The 17,297-nt window shown below is 36.1% G+C and overlaps 1 protein-coding gene across 2 annotated transcripts in view; it reads right to left on the reverse strand.

Moving 5' to 3' along the window:
* Window positions 1-17,297, reverse strand: part of CENPF (centromere protein F) — a 40,728-nt gene that overhangs the window by 7,964 nt on the left and 15,467 nt on the right. For both annotated transcript variants that reach the window (XM_064648242.1, XM_064648243.1), the window contains exons 8-14: window positions 16,809-16,934; window positions 15,319-15,447; window positions 13,603-13,725; window positions 9,486-9,621; window positions 5,113-8,558; window positions 1,319-3,616; window positions 622-762 (exon numbers count right to left, since the gene is read on the reverse strand). In XM_064648242.1, the coding sequence (XP_064504312.1) occupies window positions 622-762; window positions 1,319-3,616; window positions 5,113-8,558; window positions 9,486-9,621; window positions 13,603-13,725; window positions 15,319-15,447; window positions 16,809-16,934 (6,399 nt within the window). The remainder of the gene's footprint in view (window positions 1-621; window positions 763-1,318; window positions 3,617-5,112; window positions 8,559-9,485; window positions 9,622-13,602; window positions 13,726-15,318; window positions 15,448-16,808; window positions 16,935-17,297) is intronic.

A 17,297-nucleotide genomic window follows, 5' to 3' on the forward strand; every position in this document is an offset into this window, starting at 1 on the left:
TTTCCAGAATTTGCAGAAATCTCTTTTCTTTTCCCACTCAAAATCCTTAACACCACAACAGAAACAAGCCTCTGGTTATAAAATTTTGTAAAATAATGTTAGTAGGTGAGAAGACCACATAAACTGATTTAAAGAAATAATATTGTTCACAAATAAGACCTACAGTTGTCTAGATGATAAAACAGACTTCGAGAATTAAATATAAATTAATTAAAAATAAAGGCTCTAAAACTGTTTCTTTCTTGACTTTATCCTGAAAGTACTTTAGCCCTACTGAAACAGTGAAAGTAGTTTCGTGAAATGTTACATTTTTTTAATCTGACGTCCTCAGTCTGAGGATTGAATGGCTGTAGTAAAGATAATTTCTTGACATTGAAAAATTTCTAGATATTCACCTGTGGCCTTTACGCCAAGAAAACATGGTTTTCATAGAAGGAATAGGGGAAAAAACCTGTTAACTAACCATTCTATCTCAGAAGAGAACATTGGATTTTTTTAAATTTGGAAGCAAGAACCCCTAATACCATACATTATCAGAGCTTCCTTGGCCAGACTCCGCACAAATACTGTACTTGAGCATCTGGCCTCGAACACAGAAATACTAAAGACAGAGTAACTTACTTTGTTCTTTTCTGAATGTTGTTGAACACATCGTATTTCTTCAGCAAGCTTATTTCTTTCTTCCTGTAATTTGGAAATCATCTGTTCAGTATTACTTAGCTTGACTTGCAGCTCAGTATGACTTTCAGTCAGTTCATTTACCTGAAATTAAATTTTCCAGAATTATTTTTAATACATGCGTCATGACCTCCAAGGAATTTACTTATATGCAACAAGCAGTTTTAAAGATGGGTTATTTTATTCCCATGGTCAGTCCAGTTCCAAGCAAGAGTCACAACAAGGTAATGTTTTCACATGGCAAGTGTCCAATTGTTTTTTCGCTTTCTTTTGAGATCCCAAAATATTTATTCTTGATACAAAAACACAGTCACCCAATACCAATTTGTTTTAACTCTTTTGCTTCTACAGGAAAGAGGAAACTATCCTGCATTATTTCATTGCTTAAATTTGTACGCCTACTTTCAAGCCACCTTTTCATTCATCCCATGCAAAATAATGCTATGCTTTCCAGCTCTGTTAACTTCAATGAAAACCCATGATTGTATGGAAAATGTAATTTTAAAAATAGGATGTTTATTGTAAAAGTCTGAGGCTAAAATTATTTTAGGATGTAATTTATTGAGGAAATGGTAAACCCAGAGGACACTTTATCCTCACTCCTAAAAGGGGAACACTACCCTAATGGAAAGGGTATTACCTTTTCACATAAAGTGTTCTTTTCACAAAGTGTAGATTCCAGTTCCTTCTCAAGGTCCTTATAAGACATTTTTAGAACGTTCAGGATATCTGGAAAAGTTTTGTTATCAGAAAAATGTTGCTCCTTCAGCTTCAACTCAGCAATCAAATTCTGCAGCCCTTTTTTATTCTGGTGCCAACATTCAAGCTCATGGTGCATGTGTGTCAGCTGTAAAGACAGCTCTTCTGTTTCTTTCACCTGCTTTTGAAGAGCACCATTTTCCTGTACATTTTCATTGAGCTTTTGTTTACAGTCCATCAATTCTTGAACAAGTACTTCCTTCGTTTGATCCAATTTGATGTTTTCATCTTTTATTTCCTGACATTGCTGTAATAATATTGTTTTATCTTGCTCAAGACGAGCCACCTGCTTAACCAAGACTTGTTCTTTTGCTTTAGCATCTGCTTCCTCCTTGCATGAAAACTCTAATTTCTCAGTCATATCTTTGAGCTCAGATCTCAGCAATACCACAGTATTTTCAAACTCATCCTTGATTTGCATCTTTTCTTCCTCCTTTTCTTCTAACAGTTTTGCTGTAGTCAAATTCACAGACTCTAGTTCAAGGAATTTTTCTTGCATTTCTTTTAAATCTTTAGCCAGACATTGTTTCTGTGAGGTGAGGACATCAATTTGTAAGTTTGAACACTTCAGCTTTTCAGTTGTCTCTTCCATCTCCGTTGCTAATGTTTCTGCCTCTGCTTTAGCAGTCTCCACCTGAATAATTGCATCTTCTAGATTTTTCTCTGACATCTCCAATTCTCTTTCAAGCCTCTCTATTTTATCCAGAAGAGAGTCAGCTTTCTGTTCACTCTCTTTCAGCTTTTCAGCAATATGGTGTTTTTTCTTTTCATCAGATTCAATTTTTACTTTCAGCTTCTCAATTCCACATCGCAATTCATCTACTTCTTTCTGTGCTACACTGAATCTTGAAGCAAGTTCACCTTTTTCCCTTAACAAGCTTTCCAAAGATCTGGAAAGCTTTGAATTTTCTATTTCTGATGAACTTAATTTACTCTGCATCATTTCCAATTCTCTTGCCATCAGCTCTTTTTGCTTCTTCAAATCTGCTGCTTCATTTTGGAATTTTTCTTTTTCTAAGGCAAAAGACACAGCATCATTTTCTAAACTTTGCAGCTTCTGAAGAAGATGATATTTTTCATTTGATAATTGATTTACATCAGATTTTGCAGTCTCAAGCAGATTTGCTTGTGTTCCCACTTCACCCTCTAATCTTCTAATGAATTCAGTTGAATCCACCTTAGTTGACACTAGCCCTTTTAATTTCTTTTGGAGCTTTTGATACTTGTGATCCAGTTCCTTTTTATTTTCAGACAAAATACTCAGTTCTTGGCCAATATGGTTTCTTTCAGCTGTGACTGAAACAAGGTGCTCTTGAAAGCTAGAAATAGTTTTCAGATTAACCTCCCTCTCCCTTTCTAATTGCTGACATTTTGCCTGAAGCATTTCGATGTCATGCTCTATGAACAAGGCATGGCTCTCAGTATTAACTTGATCAGATTTTGGACTCCTACATTCGTTTTCAACTGCAAGAAATTGTTCATGACAATCTTTCTTTATCATTTCTACATCATCGAGCATGTCTGCTGCATTAGACAATCTAACTTTGTAGAGCTCCACCTCAGACTTTACATTCACAGGTTCTTTTTCTAACGAGACTACTTGAAGAGATAATTGCTGCTTATTGACAGAAACTGATTTGTGTTTTTCCTTTATGTCACAGTTTTCCTCCTTAACAACTGCAGTAGCTTCCTCCAGTTCTGCAAAAGCTGAGCTATTTGAAATTAATTGTGCATTCTGAAAGTTCAGCTCTGAGTTTAATTGCTCAACTTTTATTATTAAATCAACACGTTTGTGGCTTTCCTCTGTCTCATAGATCAGCTTCAAATTTTCTGCAGTCTGTTGGTTTGCCTCTTCCTGAAGCGTTTCAGTGGTTATTTGATTTTCGTAGAAATCCCCAGCACCCAAAAAACTACTGCTGGAAAATGACAATGCATTGCCATGGACTGAAGAGCTGTTTATTTTTCCTGACATATTTATACACTCTTGTTCTCCAGAAATTTTCTCAGTATAATCTTCCATTAATCTTACTTCAGTGGTCTTGGTTACATTTTCACACACAGAGGCATCTCCTGCAGCCATTTTCTCAATGGGTATTGTTTTAAGATTATTGCTTTTCAGAGATGAGTTTTCAACAGGCACTCTCAATCGATAAGAACTGTTGTTTTCTTGTTCTGCATTCTGCAAGGATTAAGAATCAATCCATTAAAACAAAAAAGGGAGGGAAAAAAGAATACATATAAGAAAAAAACAAGGTGACTTTAAAAAGTTTTCTTCAACTAGTAAAGCTCCTGCTCATGTGAAATAAATAGATAGCATTCTTCTCTACTTAACAATCTGTTTTCTTGTGGAAAGGATTTACACTTATTTACCACATGCATCTTTCACTAAAAGGCTTAAAGATACTGAGGGAGAAATTTCAGCCAAATTTACAAAAAGTTTAAGTGCAAAGGTACCACATATCTCTGTATTTTGGGACAATAGGTGTCTGCATGACAGTGTGAAAAACTGCTAGTGTCAATAAGGGGGGAAAATTTACTGCACACCTTCTACTGGACACCAGAGAATCTTCAAGGGACACAAATCCTCAAACAATACCTTTTCCAAATTACCACTGTCTGTCAGAGCTGGGTTTGTATTTGGCGCCACCTGATGCTCTCATTTGAAACAAAAACACGTAACTTCAAAACTTGGGGACTCCAGAAAAGAACTGTGTCTAAAGGCAGCATCTCAAAGATCTGAATTGCACACTCCATCTTTAGAAACTTCCAGCTATGGATGGTAAGGAAGAGTGTTTCTTCCTTCTAGTGTTTGTGTATCAGTGTGGGTGCTCCATGTGAATTGCAAGCAACACATATAATTAAAGATTTTCTTCTCTGCAAGGAACAGTTGCTCAGTTTTTCACAGTTGCCCAAAATGTAGAGATTCAAGATGTTCCATTTATATTTAAGGGGAATTAGTCTAATAACACTAGATTGCTTTATCACCATTCTGAATAAATTTTGATTCTGTCACTCCTTACAAGGAGCAGCAAAATCTAGCTCACTGGTTGCATGCCACCTACAGTACTAAAAAAAAAAAAAAAAAAAGACAGAGCTGACTCCCACATTTTTGTTCCCTTATGTGTTTTGAGGAAATTCAGGCTGAAATGAAATTAAACTGTTTTGCTACCAGCTCATTCTGTTCTACTGCTGACAACACTGAAAGAATTAGAGGTGTGGTTGCAGTCCTAGTCTGCTTGTTCCATGAAGGGACATGGGAAGTGTGTGTATCTTTAAATGACCATTAAAGTCATTTAAATGACTTTAAATGAAAAGTCTAAGTGTTTAAGCACAGTACAGGTACACACAGTACAGATACACACAGTGCATGACACCTACTAACACAGCCAGATCCATACTGACATAGACCTGAAGAAAAACCAAGAGAGTAATGCAAATTATTACACAACGTTAATACAATAAACTTGTTGGTTTTGTTGTAATTTTTTTTACCTCATGAGCCTGTGATGCATAAACAAGAACTCAAGGTATGGATTATTTTTGTTCTTTCTCTAAAGAATAGTACTGCTTCTGTGGGACACAACTTTAAACAGGTTTAACTGCAAAACTTAAATTCGGCTGACCATAAATCAAAAGACTTACATAAAACTGATTTGCATGACAGCAATTACTTACATTTTCAATATCTGCGCACAACAGTGAATGAGAACTTAAATCAAGAACTTGTAGTTGCATTCTTGCTGCTTCCAGCTCCAAAGACAGATTCTCAGTTTGTTTTCTTTCTGCTGCCAGTTTGCACTCCATCTCCATAGTCATATTATTCAGTTTCTGCTGCCATTCTTCCTTGTCAGATAGATTTTGCTGTTTGAGGTGATCTATCTCTTTCCTTTCAGAAAGTATGACTTCTTTCAGCTCTTGTATTTCCTCATTTTTCATGTTCTCTTGAACATGAAATTGATCTTCAAGCACCTTGATGGCCTTCTCGTATGTCTGACACAGCATCTTAAGTTCTTCAATTCTATTTTCAAGGTTAGATTTTCTAGGAGTAATACTCCTGAGCTCTGTAACAGAGTCCAATTTGTGATCATTATGACAATTTTCAACCAAAACTTTTGCTGTACCTTCTGAAATTACTTCTGCAGAACTCTCCAGCTGATTCATTTCCTCCGTCCATTTGCAGGCAGCACTGTTATGAGAATCAACAACCTTGGTGACTTCTATAAAATAGGGATTTACAGAAAGATCTGAGGAAGATGATGTGGACTTAGTTTCATCTAATTTAGACAGTGTATCATCTTGGCTAGAGGATAGTGACACTCTCACAGAATCTATATGAGCATTGCTCAGACTTGTCGACAATGCAGAATTTTCTGCCTTCAGTATTTCAATACAAGACTGTAGCTCGCATATCTTTGAGCTCATACTGCAGTGCTGTTCATATAATTTTATATGTTCATTCTGGAAAGTTGAGAGCCTCTCTCTTATTTCAGCAAAGCCTATCTTAACTGCTTTCCTGGACAACTTTAAATCTTTGTAGTCAGGAGTACTGCATTCTTTAAGTCTGAAGGATATTTCCTTATTATCAGAATACATTCTCAGATCACTCTGATCACTTTGATCCATAAGTTCATCAGGAAGAATAGCTTTCTCTGCTTTTAAATTTTTATCCATATTCATTATGTTCTCTTTCTCCTCTTCTACTTTATTAATACTTGTGATGCCATTGTTTTTTGTGTCTTTAAATCCAGAGGCTAAAGCAGTGGTCTCACTCTGCAACCTCTCACACATTTTCTCAAGCTCACTCAGATGGTTTATTGTTTCCTGCAAAGAGGATGCCAGCAAGACTGATGAATAACTTTCATCCATTCCTCTTTTGCCAGAATTCTGGGAAACATTATTATAATTATACCTCAATGAGTTGTCATCTTCCTCTAATACAGTAAGTGAAGAATCTGAAGGTTTCAGTTCTTTAACAGACAGTAGTTCTTGCTGCAGTCTCTCTTTCTCTCTCATGCTTTTCTCAAGTTCTACTTCCATGCCTTTTAAAGCAGTCTCCAGTTGCATCACTTCTAACCTGTAGTTCTCTAGGGAGAGTTCACTGTCCTCAAAATCCATTTGAAGAAGCTCAAGTTTAACTTGGTATTTATTCAGCTCAATGTCCTTTTCTTCCATGGACTTTCTCAACCGTTCTGAACAGAGTCTCTGTTCACAACTAACCTCACACATTAGAGGTTCATGTTTTGTTTGTAGTTCCTTCCCCAATTGCTCCTTGTCTTGAAATACAAGGCCACATTTCTCTTGCATTGTATTTTGTGTTGCCCTGGCATTTAACATTTCCTGACTTAAACAGTCAAGCTCCATAGAAGACACATGTTGGACATTGGAAAATTCTGACTGCAGTTGCTGAAGTTCTTGAACCAAATCCTTTTTTATTTCTTCTGAGGCTATTAGTTTACGTAAGATATCTTTATTCTCACTAAGTACCTCTTTCTCTTGTTCTAGTTTTGCTTTCTTTTGCTCAAATTCAGTTGCCTCCTCTCTCAGAACGCTCATAACATTTCGATTTTCTTCTTCTACCAATTTATACTTTGCCTGCAAAGCTTCAAGCTCTGTTTTGATTTCTTCAGTTCGTGATTCAATATGTTGCCTTTCCTTCTCGTGTTTTGCGGACATTTCAGAAATTATTTCTTCTCTTTCTTTTAAACTGTTATAAATATTTTTATTTGTCTCCAGCAAAGTTATTTGTTCTTGCTTTAAAGCACTGTTTAAATCCCTAAGGGTTGCATTTTCTTTAGTAAGTTCGTCAATTTTTTTGCTATATGAGTAAATCATTGAAGACATCTCCTTCTTCTCTGAATCCCATTTTCCAGACAAGAGCTCCAGCTGTCTTACTGAATCCTCAAGCAGTTTATTATTGATCTTTAAATCCTGAAGCTCAGCTTGTCTGTTTTCGAATCTTTCATTCAGAGTTTGCAGTTGCATGTCCTTTTCCTTAAGAATGTCTAAAGTTTTTTCAACTGATTTCTGACGTGCTGAAATATCCGCCTGCAAGTTACTGATGTGCTGTTCAGTGTCCATCACAAAGCTTCTGTGCATCTCTTCTACTGCAAGTAATCTTTGTTCTGTTTCACCCTTTATTTGCAGTAAGTCTTCATACTGCTGTTGCTGATTTGAATTCAGCTGCTTTTGAGCCACTAAGGAAATCTCAAGAGAAGAGATCTGCTCTCGTAAATTGGCCAGATCCTTAGCTTTTCCTGCTTCTAGAAGAGCTCCTGCACATCTGCGATCATCAGGGTTGGAGTTATTTGCTGCCAGTTGCGTATTGCCTGAAAGAGTCTTATCCTGACCACTTTGTAAATTAACTTGTCCATCTTCTGTCATCTCTGAAGTATCTTTTGCTTTTACAAGACAACAGATTTTTTCATATTCACCAAGCAGGTCATGATAACATTGCTCCCTTTGCAGTCCTTCACTTGCTGCTAACTGTAACTTCTCTTCTACTTCAGCAACTTGGTTGGTAAGTTGGAATATTTTACAGGACATATTTTCTATCTCTTTACAGTACTTTTTATCAGAACATTCTGCTTTCCACTCAAGTTCATTGAAAGCTTTTTTTTTTTCTTCTAATTCTGCACTTTTACATTCCAGCATATCCTTAAGTTCTTTAATCTCTGTGGTTTTCCTGTCACTTTCAGTTTGCATCATTCTGAATGCCTCACTATGCTCATGATTTTTGATTTGTTGACTTTGAAGGGAACTCTCCAAGTCATTAATTTGAGCCAGCATACCTTCCTTTTCAGACTTCAGTTTATTTAAAAGATGATCGGTTTCATTTTTCCACTGAGAAAAAGCAGCAGCCTCTTTTTGCAATTCGTCACATTCTCTCTGCTTGAACCCAATGATCCTCTGCAAAGCTTCTGCTTCTTCCTCCATTTTACGTATTTTACTGTCTTGTTCTTTAATATGATTATCTTTTTCCTTGAGTAGGTCCTGCATAGAATCACGTTGCTTTTCCATGTCAGCTAAAGCTATTTTCAGCTTCTCCAGTGAAAGGGAGCTCTCTTGCTTTTTAAATTTCTCTTCCAGTAACTTCAGCTCTGCTTCCTGAAAAGTGTTCTTATCTGTAAATGAAAACATCATCAAATCTTTGCCAGTCAATACTGGCAATTCTGCAGATAATTTTCTAGATTAAGTATTACTACTTACTTTAACTATTTTCAATTTTCATTCTACTGCAAAGCATTACTCTCAAGTTATATCACTAGATAAAGGATATTTATATCACCTTAGGCTATCAGACACTATGTACTCAGACATTGTTTCTGTGTCTCACTTTCAAATTTTTATAAAAAGTAGTACTCATTTTGTAGGTGGTTTTTGGTTTGTTTGTTTGTTTTGGTTTTTTTTAACAGGGCAGATCTCACTTCAATATGTGACATTCGTGTGGGTCTGCCTTATATTCCATTTATATTCCACTTCTGCCAAATAATGTCTAATTCTACCCAGAAAGAAAAGTTGGGTCAGTCATTAAGGGGAACAGAATCAAATACAAAAGCTTCATTTTGAAATCATACATGAAGTTTGACCAATGCACAGAAACAAGCAGGGAATCTATCCTCCTTTAAGTAGTTCCCTGGAACTACAAGGTGTATTTCAACAACTCCTGAAAAACTGTGTTCTCAACTAAAAATAAACACTGCAAGCAAGACTGAAAAATCAGTGGTTATGTAGCATTTCCCTAATTCTTTTCAACTCTGTGAAACACATAAAGGAATTACAAACCAGAATTTTTCTATTTTAAATAGATTTTATGAAATTCAAGCAGCTGATAAGTTCAGTACACTTTGATTATTTTCAAAATTTTGTATCTTCCGGAACTGTACATGTTGATAGACAATAAATTCCTTTCCATTTACAACAAACTCAATGTTCTTTAAAAACACTAATCATATCCCATAGCAGAAACTTTTCACTTAATTCACAATGTAACTTACACTATTGCAGGAAACATACAAAAAGAGTTCTGCAAATTTAAAATTGTAACTCACTTTTCATCTCTTCTGCAAAATTCTGGCTTTGCTTTAGAGACTGCTTGATTGTATTTAGTTCCTCTTCAAGCTGGTGGATCTCTTGCAATTTCTTTTCAAGTTGACAGTTAAGACGATTTTTCTCCTGCTTCACTTCCTAAACCAAAACCAAATAAGACCATATTTCATGTAAATTGCCAAGGAGATCAAAGAATTCAGTTCACTTAAATAAAGATATTCCATTAGATCCTAGTAAGTCTTTGGGCAGCTATGCCTGGGTTCTTAAGCATTGCTTGGGAACTTAAGCTGAACTTATTCTTAACTAATTGACAGCATCTAAGAGATGCTGCCAGTTGACATAGTCAGCATGCCCCTTGTTGGCATAGAACTAACAGGTGACCTGTCCCAAACAGATAGGTCAGGATAGATCCTACAAAATATGAGCTGATGAAGTTAGGCTACAGTCCTGAAGAAACTAAGTAAACAAATCCCTGCAACAGTATCAAAATTAGCACAAAATATTTTATTTAGAAGTGCTTACACTTTCAGATGGATGCTTTGCCATTAACAGCATTTTCTTTCAAATAACTTGATTTAAAAGAACCCAGCCAAACAATAACAAAATAACAAACAATAACAAAAAACTATGTAACTAAATTGTATCTAGGAAGCCAAATAAAAGTTCTTTTAAGGAAACTCATCCTTTTTCTCTAAGTTCATGTGCTCTGGACAACAGATGGGGTATGGAACTGGCATGGCCCAATTGGAAACATATCATCAATTATTCATCCATTTACTACTAGCAGATGGGCACCAATACAGAAAAACCAAGCTCAAGAAATGGAAAGATCTGGATGAAAAAATTTAAAAGCTTGGCAGGCTTGGTTTTGCAACAACATAAATAAATCACCCTCAGAACATGATTAAAATTGTCACTGTCACTAACAGTTACCTTCCCTTCTACTCATAGCCTTCCCTACTCACAGTTTAAAAAAGAAAAACCCAGTTACATATAAATGTTAATAATGTTTTCTACCAATTCTAATTTTTCAAAGAACTACAAGCATCCAAACTCCTTGTGTTCAAAGCACCATACACAGATGCAGTACGAGTGCATGAATTGAACAAGCCCATTCATCAGAAAATCTAGGGTGATCTATAGAAAGAAAAAAAAACAAGCTGAAGAAATTAAAATGGCTGAAATGTCCAATTATTTTGATTTGGTACAAACATTCCCAGTAATCATAGAATGGCTTGGATTGGAAAGGACCAGAAAGATCATCTAGTTCCAAACCCCCTGCCATGGGCAGGGACATGTCTCGCTAGACTAGATAAAGAATTTTTTCCTAATATCAAGTCTAAACCTACCCTCTTTCTGTTTGAAACCATTCCCCCTTATCCTGTCACTATATGCCCTTGCAAATAGTCCCTCTTTGTCTTGTTGTAGGCTCCCTTCAGGTACTAGAAGGCTGCAATTAAGTCACCCCACAGCTTTCTCTTCTCCAGGCAGAACAATCCCAGTTCTCCCAGTCTTTCCTCATAGCAGAGGTACACCATCCCTCTAATCAATTTGGTGGCCCTCCTCTGGATTCACTCCAACAAGTCAACGTCCTTCCTGTGCAGGGGACCCCAGAGCTGATATAGCATTCTAGATGGGGTCTCACCAATAAATAGCACTCAACATAACTTGGTGGACTAAGTATCTGAGAGCAACTAGCTGTTTACACTTTCCAAAGCTATTTCCAAAACAATTGATTTGCTTTCAATTCAGTTATCAATTCTACTTGTACATTGCATTTCTCAAGCTAGCCATTCTGCAATTGCCCCTTAAAAGGGCAAAACCCAAAGCAAATTCCAGAACCTATGCACAGGTAGTACTATTACTCTGGAGAAACTCTCCATGGAGCAGGCTTATGAGCAGTTCATGGACTGACTGACCAATTTTTCCGGGAATAGTTATGGGCTTGCTTGCACCATCAAAATGTAAACCATACACTGTGATGTCAGAAGGGATATCACCATTGCAAAGCTCAGTAGTCCTTAGACTGAGCATATCCTATATGCTCTCAAAAGAGTATCCTGTATATCTCTCACATGTACCTGCTTTGCAGCTCTTTTGGAACACCAGTCTTGTTATACAATAAGGACTAAACATGGCAGTGGATCAACCAGCAGAAAACAACGGTATTCTCCACTGGAGAGTTAGACAAGTAGTGTAAGACTGCAACAATTTCTCCTTTAATAAAGGGAAAAAGTACCAATCTCACTCTTGTTTTCTTCAGCTATAAAAAAGCCTACTCTCAACAAAACCTCCAAGACTTTGAAGCAATTCAATGTAATTTTTTGCAGTATACTTATTTATGAGAGTGAAGAAGACACATACTGTGCTTTTTCATGTGCAAATCTTAAGATAGAGAATGGTAGTGTTACTGATCTCTTAAATTATTACAATCTCCCCTGATTAAGCTTCTTTAGAAATTTATTGGTCATGTTCTAATACAACATCACTGTCACCAGCTGTTCAATTGTCTGACCAAGATAAACAAATACAAAGAAAAAAATGTAACTATAGTTACAGCCTAGTAAGATGGGTACAAGACTGGTAGATAAAATGAAGCACTCCTAAGAATTTGCAGCAAAGAAGATCTTTCCACAAATTAGATGCTCTCTGACAATAGGATCTCAAAGACCCACTATCAAATACAGAAAGGGTATAAGCCCACAATATTTGATATAAACTACCTTCTTTTTTTTTTGTTCATTTGTCTAAAAATATGAAAGATTATACTAAGAATGTACAGAAGCTTGACAAAGGCTTTCCTCCTCTGCACTGGAAGAACAAAATTGTCTTGATTAGCCTTACCACTGAAGGTACTGGTTAGATTTATTTACTAAATAGGTTTTAAGGACCTTTATCTGGCATCGAGGCCAAGTGGCATGGAACAGCCCATATCTGTACCATAAAGTCTTTTATCTCCCAAAACAGGTGGCTCTAATCAAACCACTTGCTGGGAAGATTCCCAAGCTCATGTGAACTCCTAAACTGTGCCTGGGAATTGTATGAAAGAGTGCTAGTGAACTGGGCCAAAGCCATGCAAAGTGCTGTTGTAACAATAGTCACATTCCAACAGCTGGGATTGCTCCCAGACATTGCAAACCACCAGCAAGAATGTACCTAAAATTTCACAGTATACTAAACCTCTACTAACATTTGTGATGATCTGAACAAATCCCACTATTTTACTTTATATTTTTGCAGAGAATTTTGACAGGTAAATTTTTGGCAGAAACTATGCCAGATTATATTGTATCTGCTGATGACAGCAGCCAACAAGAAAAATGAGAGTGTTTAAATAAAACAAACTGCGACATGGATTACGTAGGTATTGAGCTCTCTTTGCTATTTACTACTGATTCTCCAAATAAAGGATAAAATTTGCATTGAGAGGTCTCTAATGGCAAAACTGTAACAATTTCAAGTCTAGCTGCTCTAGCTGCCACCAAAACAAAACAATGTAACTGAGAAGAGAAAGACTTTAAAGTGAAAAAGTATCTGCATGTGTGAATATGAGCTGTGTGGCAGCATCCAGAAACCTGTCTGAATTTATCTTCATTTGCGGGAAAATTTTTTCCAGCACTATATATTTTTTAGACTGTTTCTCTTCTAAGAAAGATGCATTTTATTTTTTTTTTGAAGAGGATATAGTGAGTCTTTGTACAAAATCATCGAGTTTGGCAGTATGAATCAAAGCAGTACTCAATGATACTAGAATTTACTTTTAAAATCAAACAAGCATTGACAATTTTTTATTTAAGAACCAAAAGCAAGAATCTCTGGAAACACAACCTATACTTGGTAAAAGATAAGTCCAATGTAAATTAGAACCATATCAGCAGCATTACAGCAATGAATCCTAAGCATGCAGCCAATGCCAAAAACTGCACTGATTTCCACAAAGTTAGTGAAGGCCTCATTTTGTGTTACAATTAAGATACATTATTAAGATAATCCATAAAAGTGTTTAAAGATTGCTTATGGAAAAATATGCTATGAGAGTAAATGCTCAATAGTATTAAGTGTTTACAAATTGCCAATTCAATGCATTAATTCTGTCAAATACTCCTCTGCATTGGTTACCTCAAAGGTTTTTGTCAGATCAGTTTCCTTAGCCTGGGCTGCTAACAGAGCCTGCTCTGCTCTGCACAGCTTCTGGGTGAGATCACTGGTATCGTGTTCCAGGTGTTGTTTCACTGCCATTACCTGTAAGAATGTTGAAAATGGACACTGTATTCAGAGGCATATATAACTTTTTTCTTTAAACTCCCGTTCTTGAACTCCAACATTCTATTACAAAATGAAACTACATTTTATCCCAACATGAAACGAAGGTTGCTCTACTGTTGTTCAGAAAATAGTTGCTTATTGCCTTTCCACTCACTCCTTCGCCTCTGACCAAAAAAGGTGGTATGTCTCTAAAATACATGTATTTCTAAACTGTCTGAAATCAGATTAATACATCCAACTTGCAGCTACATCACCACATTGATATCTGCAGGATACAAATGAGAATGGCCTTTCTGATTCACACAGCATATTACAAAGTTAGGATCATAACTGCACTTATTGTTCCATTGACACAGATTTTATAAAAAATGAACAGGTTTTAGCTCTTTCAAAATAGTCCTATAATGCCCCAAATTAACAAGGTGGGAAATGCTGTTATTGGGTCAAAAAAGTAAAAAAAAAGTCTACTCTGAGGTCATTAGGTAATAAATTACCTTACTTGAAGAAAGAACTAGAAGGCACCTATTTTCCTCTCCATGAAATCATGCTTCCTTTGGTAAGCATATACAAAAGAATGTGCATATAAAGAAGCCTCCACTGAAAACATTTGACTGAATGTATTCCCATGGCTATATTTCTAAAATAAAACAAGCCTGCAAGAAAGCTGTAGGCAGTTTTGGAAATGCTGTTTCAGTTCAGGCTGTCTGTTAGTGGGGCTTCTCAATATAAATTTCAAGAACTTGTGGCCTCTTTTAGAAATTAATTTAGCTGTGCTGCTTGAGAGGTGCTCTTGAGTTTTTTGAAACACTCCTCTTTTCTGGTGACCCACTCTCATGGCTTGTGCTGCTTTCTAACTTCCTGCAATTTGTGAGTTTTTGACAACTAATGTGTTCTAATAGCTAGTTGCTGCCAAAGCTGTGGATGACCTCCTTCTTACTGACATTCCTCCTTACACAAGCCCTGACACTCCTCTAATTTTGTGGAGAACCAGTTCAAGTAGTTAAACTAATTGCAAACACTTGGGCTATCTATATGTATACACATGTGCTAATTTACATATAATATTTTCCTTGCTCTTTTATGTCTTCTATCAGCTCTCTGCAGGATCACATGAGGGGTGGCATTGCTAAAATAGAAGTACCAGGAGTGCATGGGCTGGAGTATATGAAAAGGGGTTGTTTTTCCAAAGGCAACAGACCTGTCGATCAGCAGCTCTATCATCAAGCTGCTCCTCTGCATGTTTTTTACATAAAGTTTGTCTTGTGATCAGCCTTAGCTGCTTCTCTCTCAAACAGATTTATTTTACCCGCACTGTCTGCATTCACATCTCCTTCCCTGTAAAAAGTGGACTAGACCCAAATTTTCAAAGCTATAATTCACATTTAATACATAATATTTCAGTGAGAAATGGTAAATACAAAACAGCTAATACAAACTGTAAAAACGTTAATACAGGACCGCACATTAATTACTTTTTCCTTTAGGTATAATTAAATGAAGGCAGTAGTGTTGAGACAACTAAATACCAACTCTAGTAGCAGATTTTAATATTAAAAAAAAAAATCCTACTTTGTCAAATTCTGCCTGCAGAATGTTGAAGTCATTTTTGGCTTGCTGTAGCTCCTGATTCAGTTTGCTTCTTATCTGGTTGCACTGCTGATCCAGTATTTGTAAGGAACGTTGCTGAGAAGAGAGTTCCTAGAAAACAGTGGTACAGTAGCAAAGAAATAAACACATGACCACAAAAAGTCTCTCTTTTTGTTACTGGAGCAATAACAACTGATTTTTATTAGGAGGTACTGCCTGCTCAGAGACACTTGTATTACGCAGCAAACAACAGTTAAAAGCAGCTGCAAATGTCACATAGGCAAGAATGGCCTTAACCCAACTTATGTCATCTGCTTAAGAACTTCATTATGCAACAGTCCTACCACAGAAAGGGAAAAAAAAAAACTAAAACCAGTGAAAGTAATAGCGTTAAAATTTTTCATATTAAAGATACATTTCTTATAAGAATTACATTACAATACATGTGGACAAGTTCATCTTCTGCTATTATGTACCATACTGGAAGGCTGATTTTTTTTTCTCATGAAAAGAAAATAGTCATATTACCTAGCATAGAACTGAGCAACAAGATAATCTTAGAAACAAGAAAATCTTACAAGGGCAGCCACAAAAGCTGCACAAAAATTAGCGTTCCCAAAACAGAATTTCTGAAATCTATAAAAGGATGATATAGTACATGTGGATCTTAAAACATGACAAGTAGACATCCATTAGGTTAAACAGCTGTACTTGCAATTTCTCATGAGGTCTGTTCCTATGCCTTTGGATCTTATAGTTTTGATGCTGCACAGATTTCAGAGGTTTATTAGGATGTAAAACAATAAGAGGTGTGAGGGTAATAAAAAGCAGTGAAGGAAAAATCCAAGCATATTTATCAGCAATAACAGCTATGCAAAATTTGCAATAGGCTCTACTAACAAATTCTAAGATCCTTGTGACAGGGAAGAGAGGCAACAAAGCTCTTGTACTTCTCTTTAATTAGAGTATAGCCACTTCATGCAGACAAGCTGCTTCACTAAAAGACACAATACCATACTGTTAGTAGTAAAAAAAATTAAAGAGGAAAACGAAAAAAAAAAAGGAAAAGAAACCTTCACAGTGAAGGAACTAGAACTGACATTTATTTGCAATGTGGCCCTGGGTCCCAGGTGCATGAACCCCCTGCACACAGGTCACTGTATTTTAGTCAGTCATATCTGTGAAATGATGCCAACACCCCTTACATTCTGCTCAAGAGCAAAAAACAGCACAAGAGGCACAAGCACTTCCTACACCAGTAAGACATCCAATGTTTATTAGGGAAAGTATGGATGAGTGTAGAACTATCATAAACAGAAAACAAAGAAAGATCAATGTCTAATATGTGTGTGTGTATATATATAAATATATATAAAATTTAGTATTTCTCAACCGAAAAGCAGATACACAAGATAAAACAAGTGATTTAGTCTCCTAGGGAAGTCAAAATTAAAAAGCTCTCCTTGCCTTACCTGTTGGTATTCCTTTTCCTTTGCCTTTATTTTCTGTTCTAAAGACTGACGAACACTCTCAGCATTTTGTCTTTGGCAGTTCAGTTCTTCTGACAATCTTTTCACCTTCTGCTCCATCATTTGGACCTATAATAATTTAGTTATCAGACAAAAGTGTTAAAGATGTAAGTTATGTTTCACTTAAATGTATAAGCACTCATATAAAAAAAGACTGCTTTCAGCTACTGAATGTTTTAGCATTCATATAACCAGCATAACTTTAGCTGGTACCATATTAATTCTTAGCAATCCAAAGTATTAAGCTCATATTTGCTTATGTTAGTGAGAAAAAAAAAATATATATATATATACAGATGGGATAATAAAAACACCTTCAGAAAAACACTGTCTTTGACAGTCTACGGAAATATACTGTATCTGGCACTAAAAATAGACTATATTTTCAGTATCTCAGTTTGCTGCCAAATAAAGAATGACTGCTAACTGCTA

This window comes from Pseudopipra pipra, chromosome 3 (genome assembly GCF_036250125.1).
Source record: "Pseudopipra pipra isolate bDixPip1 chromosome 3, bDixPip1.hap1, whole genome shotgun sequence".
Classification (NCBI taxonomy): Eukaryota; Metazoa; Chordata; class Aves; order Passeriformes; family Pipridae; genus Pseudopipra; species Pseudopipra pipra.